Source organism: Alosa sapidissima, chromosome 13, assembly GCF_018492685.1.
Source record: "Alosa sapidissima isolate fAloSap1 chromosome 13, fAloSap1.pri, whole genome shotgun sequence".
NCBI classification, from domain to species: Eukaryota; Metazoa; Chordata; class Actinopteri; order Clupeiformes; family Clupeidae; genus Alosa; species Alosa sapidissima.
In genome coordinates, this window is record NC_055969.1 from 17,254,683 (window position 1) to 17,270,779 (window position 16,097).

The 16,097-nt window shown below is 39.9% G+C and overlaps 1 protein-coding gene across 1 annotated transcript; it reads right to left on the bottom strand.

Annotated features, from left to right (window-relative positions):
- Window positions 1-348: 348 nt before the first annotated feature.
- Window positions 349-14,182, bottom strand: LOC121680838 (myosin heavy chain, fast skeletal muscle-like). The gene is made up of 39 exons (XM_042060384.1): window positions 14,130-14,182; window positions 13,382-13,597; window positions 13,131-13,274; window positions 12,888-13,044; window positions 12,758-12,785; window positions 12,507-12,627; window positions 12,320-12,412; window positions 11,771-11,834; window positions 11,588-11,686; window positions 11,405-11,508; window positions 11,170-11,308; window positions 9,273-9,391; window positions 8,963-9,112; window positions 8,698-8,868; window positions 8,315-8,615; window positions 7,266-7,342; window positions 7,093-7,180; window positions 6,888-7,005; window positions 6,089-6,212; window positions 5,848-5,984; window positions 5,430-5,685; window positions 5,088-5,330; window positions 4,827-5,003; window positions 4,579-4,724; window positions 4,378-4,468; window positions 3,910-4,299; window positions 3,528-3,773; window positions 3,237-3,433; window positions 2,940-3,123; window positions 2,647-2,812; window positions 2,375-2,499; window positions 1,977-2,285; window positions 1,647-1,850; window positions 1,430-1,555; window positions 1,176-1,346; window positions 980-1,084; window positions 801-896; window positions 563-694; window positions 349-443 (listed from the first exon to the last, which is right to left on the bottom strand). The coding sequence occupies exons 2-39, from the start codon at window positions 13,583-13,585 to the stop codon at window positions 423-425; spliced, it is 5,823 nt and encodes a 1,940-aa protein (XP_041916318.1). The 5' UTR covers window positions 13,586-13,597; window positions 14,130-14,182; the 3' UTR covers window positions 349-422.
- Between the last annotated feature and the right edge of the window lie 1,915 nt (window positions 14,183-16,097).

The window sequence follows — 16,097 nt, forward strand, 5'->3', positions numbered from 1 at the left end:
CACCAGAGAAAGTACGCAAAAGCTGTGCCCTCACTGGAGTGGTTGTCTTCTCTAACAGCTCTCCAACTGCACGAATGACTTTTTAAAGTTTTATACTACAATACAGTGCAGTACCTCAGTATTTTCATGTCCAAAATATTGCATTTCTACTGTAAACCTACAGTAAGCTACTATGCAGTACAATACAGTTTCCAAATATGCTTTCTAAGTTGGACATGATTAAATCTTCTCTGCTGTAGACGGTTTATATTTTCTGTTGCAGTGTTAAATTTTTTGATGTAGAAAAGTTGATGGCATTAAAAAAAAGTCAAGACAAAATATTTGAATACGCAAATATTTTATTTGGTAGTCTGCATTGTTACAGAATGGTCAGATTAACCAGAATTATTCATCCAGATGAAAGTAACATGGAATCTGAGGGTTTACTCAGCAGTCTCTTTGCCCTTTAAAAAACAATACAAAAAAATCAAGTTCATTAGACACCAAATAAAGATCAATGACTTTAGGATTTTCAATGTTCATTTGAGAAATATTGATAAATAAACAGGAAACATTATCATACCTTGCCACCATCACGGCTCTTGGCCCTCAGCTTGTTGACCTGAGACTCAGCAATGTCAGCACGCTCCTCAGCCTCCTCCAGCTCATGCTGCACCTTCCTGAACTTGGACAAGTGGGTGTTGGCCTGCTCCTCCTTTTTTAATATGAAATTGTAGTGCAATGAATGCAAAGAAACATAACAGCCAATGTACCATGAGGAGCAAACATTTTCCTGTTAAGCCAAAATAAAAATGACTTACAGCTTCCTCAGCCTGCCTCTTGTAGGCCTTGACCTTCAGCTGCAGCTTGTCAACCAGATCCTGCAGTCTGTTGATGTTCTTCTTGTCCTCCTCAGTCTGAAGAGAAAAGGTGTGTCAAGAAAGAGAATACTGATACTGATTTTGCATGCATTTGTACACAAAGTGGAGACATTTCTTGCCTGGTAGGTGAGCTCCTTCACCCTCCTCTCGTATTTGCGGACCCCTTTGACTGCATCAACACCACGTCTCTGTTCAGCCTCGACCTCACCCTCCAGCTCACGAACCTTAACATGGAAAATGTTCTAATTTCAGGCACTGACCCTTGTGTAGCTATGAGCTAAACAAATGTTTTCATAATCATATTTGGCTGCCTACCCTCGTCTCCAGTTTCTGGAGCTGTTTCTTGCCACCCTTCATGGCCAGATTCTCAGCCTCATCAAGGCGATGCTGCAGATCCTTCACAGTGACCTCCAGGTTCTTCTTCATCCTCTCCAGATGGGAACTGGTGTCCTGCTCCTTCTTCAACTCCTCTGCCATCATGGCAGCCTAGATGATAAAATTGTGTATTTTAAATAGATGTATAGGTACTTCTGAATATAATGATCTGGTTCTGAAGAAAAACAACGTACATCAGTGATGGCTTTCTTGGCCTTGTCCTCAGCATTTCTAGCCTCTTGGACGATGTCATCAACCTCACTCTGGACCTGAACCAGGTCAGCCTCAAGCTTCTTCTTGGTGTTGATCAGACTTGTGTTCTAATTTGGAGAAACCGACAACCTCATGCAATTTCAATGCTGGAACAGTTTGTTTAAAACATCAATTAAAACAACTTGTGTTATTTTTTACCTGGGAGTGCAAGAGGCCAACGCGCTCACTGGCATCAACCAGCTCCTGCTCAGCCACTTTGCGGCCTCTCTCTGTCTGCTCCAGGGCAGTCCTGAGCTCCTCAATCTCAGCCACCATCAGGCCGTTCCTGCGCTCCACCATTGCAGCCTGCTCCTGCATGTCTTCCTGTCCTCGAACAGCATCATCAAGGTGCAACTGGGCATCCTGGAGGTTTTAAAAGGTATGTACACTACCTCAATATATGAAGCATTTTTGCCATAATGTTTGGTGGCCAAGTAAAAAAAACACATGTAAAGTAATAAGTTACAAGGTTCTGTTGTTATGGCTGACCTTGAGTTGACCCTGAATGGTCCTTAGTTGTTTCTGGGACTCAGAAGCCTGGCGGTTAGCATGGCTCAGCTGAACCTCCATCTCATTGAGGTCTCCCTCCATCTTCTTCTTGATTCTCAGGGCATCATTCCTGCTCCTGACCTCAGCATCCAAAGTGCTCTGCATGGAGTCAATCACCCTCTGGCTATTCCTCTTGATCTGCTCCATCTCCTCATCCTTCTCTGCAAGCTTCCTGTCAACCTCACCCTTGACTTGGTTCAGTTCAAGCTGGACACGAAGAATCTTGGACTCCTCATGCTCAAGAGTTCCCTAAATGAGAAAATGAAGGATTTGAAATTAATATTTTTTCACTTTCTGATAGGTCACTTGTTTTTAATAATGCCAGCCTGAATGTCTACCTCAGCCTCTTCAAGAGCAGTCTGAATCTCAGCCTTCTCACTCTCAACAGTCTTCTTGGCCTTCTCCAGCTCATGAATGCTCTTTCCAGTCTCACCCAGCTGCTCAGTCAGGTCAGAGATCTCCTCTGCAGAAATACATTTAGAACACTTAATTTAACACAAAGTTAATCCCTCTCAATATTGACATTCATTTTTTGTTTCAATACCAGAACATACAGTATTAGTTTTGACATGGTTTGATTGGGAAGTATGTCATGATCATCTTGACTTACGCTGGAGGTTCTTGTTTTCCCTCTTCAGAGTTTCCAACTGGTCAAGAGCCTCCTCATAGGAGTTCTTCATCTTGAACAGCTCAGTGCTGAGAGAACGGGCCTCTTTCTGGGCACCCTCCAGCTCAGCCTGACTCTCCTCGTACTTCTGCTTCCACTCTGCCAGAACCTTTGAAAAGTATTTTGTATCTTTGATCATTCACATCAAATGCACTGCTACCAAAATCTCATGTACATATGCGAAATATTTCTCTGACCTAAATGTCCATATCTAAACAATGTTTTGGAGGTATTACCTTGTCAAAGTTCCTCTGCTTCTTGTCAAGATTGGCAGCCAGAGCGTTGGCTCTTTCTACATCAATCATGAGGTCCTCAACCTCACCTTGGAGTCTCTGCTTGGTCTTGTCCAGAGAGGCACACTTGGAGTTGATAGCCTCAATTTGCTCCTCAGCCTCCTGCAGACGCTGGGCAAGCTTTTTCCTGATAAAGCAATACATTTACGTCAGAGTACTTCCCATTTACCGTGATTTTAGTACACAATATAATAATCTACATTGGCATTCTATTTGTTTCTTTGCATGTTTGGTACATACTTGGACTCCTCAAGCTCTTCAGTGCGCTGGATGGCATCAGTTTCATATTTGGTTCTCCACTGAGCAACCTCGCTGTTGGCCTTGGACATGCCACGCTGCAGTTCAGCCTTTGCCTCCTGCTCTTCCTCAAACTGCTCCCTCAGGAGGTCACAGTCATGGCGTGCAGACTGAACAGCATGGGCCAGGGCATTCTTGGCCTGTTTGTTAACAAGTAAGGATGTTTATAAAACCTTTCACATAAAGTGATCCACATACTTCAATTGTTTCTATTTCATACACAGGTATCAGTACCTTGACTTCCTCTTCATTCAGTCTCTTCAGCTCCTCAATTTGCTGAGTGAAGGCTTGCTTGCTCCTGGTCAGCTGAGATACAAGAGCCTCTTTCTCTTCCACCTGGCGGCCAAGCTCACCATTTTCAGTTAGAAGTCTTGCTCTCTGAGCACTGAGGTCATTGTTCTGGCGAGCACCCTCATCACTCTTTGCCTTGACTTCACCCAGTTGGTCCTCAAGGGTGCGGCACATCTTCTCCAGGTTGGACTGTTAGTGAACAATAATAATTTTGAGATGAGACCAAATTGTAGTCAGATTCTGGAAAGATGGATGATAATAGGCAAACAATAGATTTAGATTTATTCATATGCTAACCTTTGCTATTTGCATACATATTGTTTACCTTAGCCTTAGCAACGGCCTCCATATTACTGGAGAGGTCATCAATCTCCATCTTGAATTCACTCTTCTCCTTCTCAAGCTTTTGCTTGACACGCTGGAGGTTGTCGATCTGCTCTCCCAGCTCAGCCACACTGTCGGCCTGCTTCTTGCGGAGAGCTGCAGCAGTGGCTTCATGCTGCAGGGTGGACTCCTCAAGGTCACGACGCAGCTTCTGGAACTCAGCCTCACGCTTCTTGTTCATCTCAATTTGAGCAGCAGTGGCACCACCAGCCTCCTCAAGCCTCTCACTGATCTCCTCAAGTTCCCTGGAGATATCAGCTCTCTGCTTCTCAACCTTGGCACGAGCTGCACGTTCAGCCTCAATCTCTTCCTCCAGTTCCTCAATGCGGGCCTGATGGTTTTTATAAAGGAATTGTGAGATTTAAAAAGATAAGACAAAGAATAAAAGCAGTATTTATGTAAAACAAACCTGAAGCTCCTTGATCTTCTTCTGAAGCTGAGCACCCAAGGATTGTTCATCCTCAATCTTGCTAAGAAGTTGGCTTGTTTCAAAGTCCTTCCTGTGTCATAGTAAGTGAAATAATCGTCAATGACTAGTTACAGAGAAGGGTTGAGTGCTATTAGGAGTAAACGTTTGCATATAGTGTTGCTAATTGGAATTCTAAATTACTTCTTCAGCTTCTCCTCAGACTGCTGCTTGTCATTCTCCAGATCCATGATGTTCTCCTGGGACAACTTCAGGTCTCCCTCAAGCTTTCTCTTAGTTCTCTCAAGATCCATACGGAGCTTCTTTTCTTGCTCTAGGGAACCTTCAAGCTGCAGATTGAGTAACATTAAGTATTTGAAGCACAACGTATTGTAATTAAGTAGCACAACGATGTCCATACATTTCATTTAACTCTCAGGTTGTAAACTCACATCATCCACTTGTTGTTCAAGCTTAGTCTTGGCCTTAGTCAGAGAATTGACTTTGTCTTCCTCTGCCTGAAGATCATCAAGAGTCTGCTGGTGTGCCTCTTGGAGGGCTTTCTTCTCCTTTGTCAGCTTACCAATGGACTCATCCTGAGCGGCCATCTCCTCTGTCAGGTTCTTGACCTGCACATAGAAAGTTTTATATCAGTATCTATTGAACTTTATAAAGACTTCTTGACACATATACTTTTTTAAAAGAATGTAAACCTTGTTTTCAGTAGCATGTTTCTCCTTCTCCACTTTGGCCAAGGTGAGCTCCAGATCATCAATGTCCTTCTTGAGCTCAGAGCACTCATCCTCCAGTTTCCTCTTCTTGGCAGTCAGCTCAGCATTGATTTCCTCTTCATCCTCCAGTCTCTCGGTTGTCTCTTTGAGCTTGGCCTCAAGCTGGATCTTACTTTTGATGAGACCCTCACACCTCTCCTCAGCATCATTGAGACCCTCAGATCCCTATTATAAATACAAAATAGAAGCATGACATCTGATTTGTATTGAAAACACAATGCTGAGACTGGGTAGTGGTATGATTGTGAATATTGATACACTTACAGATGCCACTTGAAGAGCCAGGTCATTCCTCTCTTGCACCAGAGCTACCATCTTTTCCTCAAGCTCCTTCTTCCTGACCTCTACCTTGGCATGGTCGACTTTGAGTTTTTCATGCTCCTCCTTCAGGTTGGCCAATTCCTTTTCAGTTTCAGCACTCTGCAGCAGAGGCTTGATCTTGTAGTAAACCTTCATCCATGGCCAGGTCTTGACACTCATGAATGACCGTATATTGTACTGAATGGTGTAGATTGCTTCTCTGTAAAAGGTAAATGTTATGTTATATTTCCACTAACAATTTATGAGAGACTCATTATTCTTTAAATCAAACCGATTACAGTTAATTAAAACAAAATAATGATGCTATATTTAATGTCAGATGATTTTTAAACATGATTACACCAAATACATCATACATTACCTCCTTTCTGTCATCTTCACATACTCCTTCCTCATCAGGTATGCACGGCAGAGAGCCTGAGTCATTGTGACCAGGGAAGCCAGTTTCTCATCTCGCATCTCCTCAAGGTCACCCAGCAGACCAGCTTTGAAGAACACCTGAGGGATAAATGAAAATATAAGCATCTATATCACACAGAAATGGCTGTGCTCTAGTTTATACTCATGGGATACAGATAATAGATTGCATGACACATATCTACCTTTGTATGTCCAAACTTGTATTGTGTGTGATCAACATCAATAGATCCCAAGAGCTTCTCAGAAGCCTTCTTGTTATCAATGAACTGACCATCAGGGATGACGCTGGCATTCAGCACTTTGTATCTGAATTGAATAAATAAATGGACATATTTGCGGTGAGAGTTTGCGGGCGGTTGGGTATCTGGGGGTTGTGTAGTACGTGATGTTTTGTGTCTGTGTTATTGTTTGTTGTGTGTGACTGGCTGTTCGCATAGGTGCATGCGGCTAGGAATCTGGGGTTGCATTGTATGTGATTTGCTGTCTGTGTTATTGTATTTGTGTATGTTGTGACTGGCTGTCCATATAAGTGAGAGTCTGCGGGCGGTTCGGTGTCTGGGGGTTGTGTTACGTGACTTGCTGTTTGTGATGTTCCCATGTATGTTGGGGTTGTCCTGTTGTGCATGATTAGGGTATGAACACATTACCCTTCATGTTTTGTTGGTCTCTATGTGTATAGAGAGGTGTATGCACACGTATACTACACTTTTTAGAATACTTTTAGATTACAATATGTTTTTAGAAAGGTCTGACCAGGGACTGGGGTTGCAAATAAGCCAACTGGCTAGAAACCTTTTATGTAACACATCTAAAGACATTGTTATGGCATTGACTGTGACAGCTATGTATGTAATAATGTGCGCTGTATTGTCCCTGACAAATAAATTAATAAATAAATAAAAAAACATATAAAGCATTACTTCTCCCTCTCTAAATACAGAACTGAATATATGTAATACTCCATTGGCTTTGTCAGTTCACCTCTGCTTGAAGTCAGCATAGAGGATTCTGCTTGGGAAACCCTTTCTGCAGATTCTGATACCCTCCAGCACACCATTGCACCTGAGCTGGTGGATGACCAGGAAGTTCTGCATATAACCTGTGAAATACATGTCATGAGATCTTCAATCTCAATGTAACACATGAATAATACACACATCTTTATTGACTACCAAATGCCCTTTACCTGGTTTCTTAATTTCATTTGGAATCAGACAACGCACAAAGTGGGGATGGGTGCTCCTCAAGTTGGTCATCAGTTTGCCCAAGTTCTCCTGTTGAGATAAGAAAGCTATTAAAACATCCCCTCACCTTTCTTTAGGATGATTGATGTGTTTGTTATTGGTTTAATATACATACCCTGAACTGAGATGACACAGTCTGCATGGAGCCACCCTTCTTCTTACCACCCTTCTTACCACCACCACCAGCAGGTTCTGTTGAAATACAAACAGGTGAAAAAATTGACAGTTGAGTTACATGCACAGAAAGTTATAGAGCTCAACAGTCTTGCCCGCCGTTGATTCTGGAAGTAAAATTCAATACAACTTCTCCATTGACAACTGGAGTATAAGCCACTGTCTATGGTAGACTTAAAACCAGCACATAGCTGTCAACATTGAGCATTGAAAATAAGGGAGATTTCCCAGGTTTCTCACCCAAAATACGGGAAAATGTCAACATTCGTCCCCCAACGTTGGAAGGATTGCAGAATTAGTCCATTTCGCAATTGCAAGCTTGTGCATTGGTCAGCTAATAATGTAGCCAACAAAGTTTATTTACACCTAACAACAGCCTATAATAATTTGGTCAACTATACAGCCCTAACAAGGCTAAAGTTCTGTAATCGATGTCCTGTGTGCTGTCATTCTCTCTCCTGCGCAAACAATTGTGTGCGTTCCAAGTAGCCTAGTGTGGTAGGGCAAGGGGGTAGCAACAGGACAACAGCACAGAGACTGACAGGGCTGATGGTCGAGCTAATATTATGAGATTGTTAAAATACAGGATATTTTACAGGAAAATATTAAAACGGGAAGACAGCGGGAAAAATGTTAAAACACGTGAGAAACCCGGAAAAAACGTGAGGGTTGACAGCTATGAACCAGCAATGACATGAGGCATTAACTTTGTTTTGAGGGAAAATGGTTTTATTCGCCCAGTACTTCACTACCCAAAATCTTAACGTGTAGAAGCCTTTTTATAATTTTCCTGTTCGTTTTTTTGCTTGAAATGAAATGTTGTATGATTACGAGTCACGTCATAGCTGGTCAGCCTAAGTCTATATGGATTATTCCAGATGTCATTTGGAGAAATGAATGGGAAACTTATGTGTGGAAACTAAACTCTCTTGGAGGAGAGGTGAAACTGTTTTACAAGTAGCTTTTAGATTTTATATAGCGTTTTGTTACCCTCAACAACAGGTGGGTACAGGACAGGCAGGAGTTTAACTCCCGACTTCTGGTACAACTGTATGACAGAATCGTTCAGTGGATCCTTGTTCTTGTCCAGCCAGCCAGTGATGTTGTAGTCCACAGTGCCGGCATAGTGCACCAGGGAGAAGTGGGCCTCAGCTTTGCCTTTGGCAGGTTTGGGCTTCTCAAAGGCTTTATTTTTGCCAAGATGCTGGTCATACAGCTTGTTCTTGAAAGTGGTGTCAGAGGCCTTGGGGAACATACACTCCTCTTCAAGGATGGCAAAGATTCCCATAGGCTGTTGGAAAATGAGCTTAGTTTTAAAAGGATATTGTTAAACAATACAAATCTAGCACTTCATTTGACTGATTCAAACTGACCTTCTCAATGAGCTCAATGCAAGCGGCTAAGTCCATGCCGAAGTCAATGAACTCCCATACAATGCCCTCTTTCTTGTACTCCTCTTGCTCCAGAACGAACATGGTGTGGTTGAAGAACTGTTGCAGTTTCTCATTGGTGAAGTTGATGCATAGCTGTTCCATGCTGTTGTACTGTGATTAAAAAATAGTTTGTAATATGAATGTCCCCTACTGAAATTATACTACATTGTAGTGTGAGTGAAAAATGGTGTTAACTTATACTTACATCAAAAATCTCAAAGCCAGCAATATCCAGCACACCGATATAGTACTGCCTTGGCTGTTTAGTGTCCAGCATCTGGTTTATACGGATGACCATCCACAAGAACATCCTCTCATAGATGGACTTGGACAAGGCCGACACTGCGTTATTGACCTGAAACAGAATATTCACGCATTGGTCATCCTACGCTCAGAGACCAAAAAGTAAAAAGCTGATAGGATAAAAGCAGGTCACTTTACTACTAGTAATTCTGTACAAATACTGCCAAGTGGTTTGTGATCTGAAGTGAACTTTTTAGTGACAAAAATAATACCTGTGGCACAGTCTGACCCTTGGTGACATACTCATTTCCGACTTTCACTCTTGGGTAGCATAAAGCCTTCAGCATGTCAGCGGAGTTCAGGCCCATGAGGTAAGAGACTTTGTCAGCATCTAAAAAAAAGTGCAACAGTGAAGCATTTTCGTGGTTTGAAATGTACTGTATAGCGACCAATTTCGTACTCCACACACACACAATTTGGGACAACATATGAAACAAGTTTGTCCACCTCAATCTCCTCTCCCTAAATCAAAACGTTTGTCCCAAGATAGTGTTAGATTAAAGGCTATATACCTCACACAAACATAAAGGTATCTGAGTGGCCATTGTTTTTTGTTTTGAAGTGCCCATATTATGGAAAAATCACTTTTTCTGGGATTTGATGTGTTACTGTGTGTCTTTGGTACTTCCACACGCATACAAACTTCCATGCTGTTTTGAGTGAGATAAGGGTTTCTGGATGTATCCTGCCTTCAGCCTCCAGGGTGAGCTAGTCAAAATCGGCAAGGCTTTTGACGTCACAAGCCGAAACATTTGTCCCACCCACCACCTCCTTTTAGGGCAATTACATTACATGTATATAATGGAAACCTATGGAGCTGCATCAAAGTGGGCAGGGAAAAGGATTTATACTTACTAAATCGTTGAACAAACATGAATAACATGCACAAAATAAGGTTGGTGTAAGAGTTATCTGTTTGTTCATGGGATTCATTCTAATTCCATCACTTACATATTTCCTACAACTAGGTGAGATAGCTAAGCTTATGTTGTAGGCTACTGAAGTTCCACTGTTAGATAGCTAGCTAGCAAGCTAACCATTTTACATAGAGATTATGGTAAGTGTTAGCTAGGGGCTAAATTCCTACTCTCAACACTGGGGTATTGGAAACGAATTAGGTTGGTAGTGTACATAGTTTCGGCATGAGTCAGTTACATATACACATTTCTTCATAACCATTGTGTTAGTAAAAGGATTGAATGTCGTGTGAATCAATATGTAATGTGTGACTAGCATCTAGCTGTCTTTCCCATTGGAATCAATAGCCACGTTTGCATGGACATTTTTATTTAAATCCGATTGAAATGAATCTGATTAAAGATTTCAACCGACTTGTTTACATGGACGCTAAATAATCTAATTGGCAATTATTGACCAAGATAATATCACAGTGCTTCATCTGAGAAGATGCAGTTCTGTAGCCTAACTATACTATGAAACGAAGGTGTAGTAGATGTTAGGGGATTTTGAATTGCCGTGTTTCAGATGTTGCATAATCAACACCCCACCTCTCCGCACCAAGCCAAAGTTCAACTGTTTTTTAAGCCTCCATATCTCAGAAAATAATGTTGATACAAGCTTAAATCTTTGCACAGTAATTGTTGGGTAATATTTAGCATTATTGACATAAAGTATGAAGCAAAGCCAAGATGGTCAGAGGAGGCTGGAGGCATTTGTTGATTTGGCACGAATGACCCTGGTAACAGTTAATGGAGTGGGGCGTGGGTAAGTGAGCAGCAGCTCATTAATATGTAATGAAAAAGAGTGTAATAGAGGTAGGTAAGAATCTTTCCCTACAAGCTATTTATAGCAAACAACTTCAAACATGTTTTCTGAAACTCATAGACCTATTTTAACTTGTTGAAAAATAGTCTATATAAATAATAATAAAATGGGCACTTTAAAATGAAGATAGATACTTTCTTAACCCAGGGGGAAATTTAGAATATGAATAAACATGAATATGCATGTTGATATAAATAACATGGTGGTATGACAATTTTATACATGGTGTAGCATCTTTACTGCTTGACAATCAGTAGTCAATAAATGAGAGTACCTTATAGTTATTACTAGAACTGACTGATTCACTATAGTGTCGTAACCTACCCTCAGTGCCATCAGGCTCAGCCTGCTCCTCACGCTGCTTCTGCTTGAATTTCATGTTGCCATGATGGAGCACAGCACCAGTCAGCTTGTAAATGGTGACTTTCTCCTCTGCATTGAAACCCAGGATGTCAATTGCATCCTAGAATGATAAATAATTTGATTATTTTCAAGCTATCAAGCTATTCAAGCTATTCAAGAAATTGAAGAGGGGAAAACCCATTATTGGAAAACTTACATCTGTGGCATCCAACTCCTCTTTGTCATTAATGCTTGCCACAGTGATCTGACCCTGACTGCACATTGGGAAGTCATAGGGGTTGGATGTGATGAGAGACATTTCTGTCGGGATTAAAAAATAATTTTACAAATTCAGAATTACATGTACTGATTGAACGTTTGGTGAAAATATTAACCTTACCTATAATTTCAGGCTTGTGGTTGGTCATCATCTGGAAGAAGATGTGGTAGCCTCTCTCATCAGGAAGCTGGAATGTCACTCTAGACTTCTCCAGCAGGTCTTTTTACACAGGGAAGGATGTATTTTCATTTGATACATTTAAGGCAATAAAAGAACATTTCTACTTGGAACAATTATACTTACAAGTCTCAATATCAGCACTAGCCAGTTTTCCCGTTGTGGCAAAGTGAATTCTGATGAATTTTCCCTGTTTGATATTACATTTTGACATACAGTAACATGTATTAATTAAGCTCATGCTTTTAACCAAAGCAGGAATTCAATAAATATTAAAATATTCAGTATAGACCTACATTAGAGTAATAATAAATACTGCCTTTACTAATACAAAAAGCAAAATATGATAGTGTAGACGTTTAAGTAGACATCAGAGGATGTTTTTCAAAAGAGATACTAATAGATATAAAACAAAGTGCATGATAAAGGTTCAAAATCCCTGTATACAGCCCTTCTTTCTCCATGTGCTGATGGTGTGCAGTAGAACTATTGAAAAGTCAAAAACTAGTATACATCGCACACTGGTGGGTATATTTTGCTGAGTTTATTTGGCGTGAAAACAACATGATAAGTCCCTGATAAGTTTAAGTTCAAAGAAAAACCAAGAAGTCGATTCTATCCAAAAACAAAACAAACAAAAAACATGTAAGAGATTAGATGGGAAACTAAACTTACAAAACGTGAAGAGTTGTCATTCCTCACAGTCTTGGCATTACCATAAGCCTCCAGCAGTGGGTTTGCGGCAATAATCTGGTCTTCAAGAGAGCCCTGCAAGTCAATAGATACAGTATATTGTCATTGAAGTTAATGTCTGAGTTGCTATGTGATAATTAGCCTATAAATATGCAAAGGGGTCCTATACCTTAATTTTTCCACTGCTGCCAGCTGATGCCTCTGATGACTTCTTACCAGCCACTGCAATTGTTGCAAAGTACTGGATGACACGCTTGGTGTTTACAGTCTTGCCAGCACCAGATTCTCCGCTGTATTAAACAGAAGATATTGACATTTTTCTATATCACAATTACAAAGTGTACCAGAAGGTGTCTAAAGAAGATAATGTAAAGGTTTAGCCTAATGTAAAAAAAATTTAAGGGATGCATGGACACTTACGTGATCAGGACAGACTGATTCTCTCTGTCTGTGGGGCAAAATAGATTAATTTTCAAAATAGTTAATTTTACATAAATGAATCAAATATATAATGTTTTATTGAGTGATTGATTTAAAACTGAAAGCATACCTTGGAGCATGAACTGAAATGCGTTGTCAGAGACAGAGAAGATGTGGGGCGGGGCCTCCACACGCTTCTTGCCTCTGTAGGCATCCACCACTTCTTGGTCGTACACTGGGAGCCACTTGTAGGGGTTCACAGTGACACAGAAAAGTCCGGAGTAGGTCTAGAATGAAGAAATAAAGAAGATTCGTTTTTTAGATTTTTAAATGTATTTCATTTTCTTAATTTGTTTAAAACTGTAATACTTACATAGATCATCCATGCTGCATAACGCTCTTTGAGGTTATACAGGACAGAGGCTTCATTGAGGTGGGTCATCATGGCCATGTCCTCAATTTTGTCGTATTTGGGAGGATTTAAGGGGAAGACTTCGTCATCCTTCACTGTCCGTTCCTAAAACCAACGTAGAAAACAGCTTTAACAAAGAGATGTATTCAAGAAACTTTCTGTGAAATTGCAAGTTTCACACCAGAACAATTTCAACAGCCTTGCTAAAGTACCTCCTTAGATTCAAGCGTTTCAACAACGACTTTGCCGCCTTCCTTCTTTTTAATTGTAGCCTTGACGTACAACTCCTCTTTATCAGTCACAAAGCAAGCTGTCTTTGCATCAAAGGGCCTGGTTTGGGCCTCAAGTCTCTCCTTCTCTGGCTTACGGAGGTAGATGGCAGCCTTGCCATATTGCGCCATATCACCGTCCGCCATGGTTGCTGGTTACTGCATTAATCATAAACATGAAGAGAAGTTTCAACATAAAATGTTTTGCACAATCAGACATGTACAGACACGGTACTGTAAATAAAGTAATTGACAGTCATTAGGGGACAAAAGATGCACAGTTCATCAGCTCATAAGTTTACATACCCTGCACATACTGTACATGCTAATGTTGACTAAAAAGAGGAATAAAAAGTTAGCAAGTGTGATATTTATCAGTGGAGACCGTTTTCAACACATATCCTCCAGTCCTTCTAGTTGCAGAGTTCGCAGGTGCTAAGCTAGCGCAAGTCAATGGAATGTGTTAGCCTGCCACTAAAAACAGTCTTAATGGTGGTAATGGTGGTAGGTAATTAATGGTGTAGGTATATTGGACACAATCTGCATAGACTGAATACAAATAAGACCTTGAATGGAGCTACACCTGTCAGTAAATGCCCCCAAACTATTTACTTCAGAATGTAAGTAGCTTGTTTTAATCATTTAGCTGTTCAGATAAAATTAGATGTACTGTAAATCAGATGTACCTTACCTTTTCCTCCCAAAAGAAGATGAAATTTCCACAGTTGTTATGAGTATCTAGAAATGCTAAAAACATACAAAGACAAGTGTTTTAGTATATCAATAAATGTAATGTACTAATTGTAAGTGTATTAGTTGCTAGTTGCTAGAGATGAAGAGACACATGACACATTCTCTAATAGAGGCCACATCCTTTCTGTGCCTGTCTGTGAAAGACTTACTGTGCACTGGAACCCCCCTGCAGTCCTCCCATACTCCCACCAGGTCCTTATATTGGATGTATTCTGTCAACTAAGCAGAGCTCTAATAAGGCAAGGCGTGTTTGAATCTATTTTAAGTTCTTGCGACTCATTTTATGAAATTATTTTGTGTGTATTTTGACCAATTTATTTATGGGATATTGATATATATATATATATATATATATATATATATATATATATATATATATATATATGAAAACCATTTGATATCATTATGCTCATTAAGGTAAAATATGTGGCTATTTTTAACTGAGCAGAAAAAAACTGGAATAAGATGTTAATAGAAGTGGCATATTGAGCAATGCTGTCCAAAAATGTTTTTTCTATCAATATATAGAACAGTTGACCTATACTTTGATAGTAGTGTGATACAAATGCAATTGTTATCATATATCCTAATTAAAGGGTAATGCCTGCCCCATAAGTCTGTTCATCTATGCATTTGTACTAATGGCTGAGGATTTGCTTGTCAATTTGTGTGGTGACTGAGTTTTTAGTGGTATGTAAATATCAGTTTACTAAATGTTGTTTGTTTCCCTTTGATTTGTGAGCTTCCTGAAATGCATGGCATGTAATTAATATGTCCTTCAGATATGTATGTGCTGTGTTCTCTTCATGCCCACCACATATGTATTTATAAGTAGCATGTGTCACAACTGTTTTGGCACTGGTAGAACAAGTAAAGTAAATATCAGGGCAGCATTCCAAAAGTGCACAGCAGTTCTATGACTGGTGTTCAGTGACAAAGTTGTTGTAAGCTCTCTAGATGCCTGGACACACTGCATTACCAAAAGTAAAACATAGACATAACAGTAAAGAAATTGAAGCTTGAAAGTAGGTATCACAAGTCATAAGAAACAATACTTTCTTATGTATTCTTCATTAACCTTGTGACACTATATAAATACAAATAGTGACACTATAAATCTTAATTGGACCCCTCAATCATATACCATGGGTTATGTTATTTACCCCTGATATCTGAATGAGGCCCCTCAGTCAAATAAAACAGGTCATGATGTGCTGTGGTAATTATGCTTTGCAATTGCCATCTTTTTTCATGGCAAGATACCTTAAATATGTTGATGGTTATGTCATATTTGTCAATCTAAGTGCATTTATTTCCACAAAACTCCCCAGAAGTCATCTTTTAAGGGGTTATTTTTCAAAATGTTCTGTCTTGTTTTTTTTTTTTTCACCCCTGCCCTTCAAGAAATCGGAGCCCATCACTGTTTAATAGGTTAGTGTACTGTTACAAGTCGGTGATAATTTCATTTAAACTTGGTACAGCTTTAATTCATTCTGACTATTTATACTTTTGACATTCAATGACTTTGAACAGAATCATGCTGTGGTATCAAGTGTGTCATTACATTTATTTAACTTTCTATTGGTAAACAGCAGCCATTTAATATAGTGAAAATTTAAGAAAAGGGATACAGCCTACTGCTATTTATGCATTCGTGCTATTTTATGTCATAGCCAATAATCTGTCAACACAGATATACATTGGGTTCGTAAAGACCCAAAGTCATACTTGCAGTCATACTTTGTGATGCTACTAACACTTCACCAAATTATACCCCTCAGAGGTAGGCTACAGTATGTCCATAGACTAAAATCCATAGACTAAAATCTTAAAGACTTTAGAACATAGAGAAAACGCTTATGCAAGAAGCATCAGGATTTATTTACAAGTATTTGTATTTCTCACA

What these genes read in the sequence shown, in the direction of transcription:
- LOC121680838 (XM_042060384.1), bottom strand. Translation starts at nt 13,585, where the DNA reads ATGGCGGACGGTGATATGGCGCAATATGGCAAGGCTGCCATCTACCTC. An exon ending in TTGAACAACAAGTGGATGAT is followed by an intron (nt 4,725 to 4,826) that starts GTGAGTTTACAA and finishes CTCAATCTGCAG; the next exon opens with CTTGAAGGTTCCCTAGAGCA. An exon ending in CCAAGAAAGCCATCACTGAT is followed by an intron (nt 1,347 to 1,429) that starts GTACGTTGTTTT and finishes TTTATCATCTAG; the next exon opens with GCTGCCATGATGGCAGAGGA.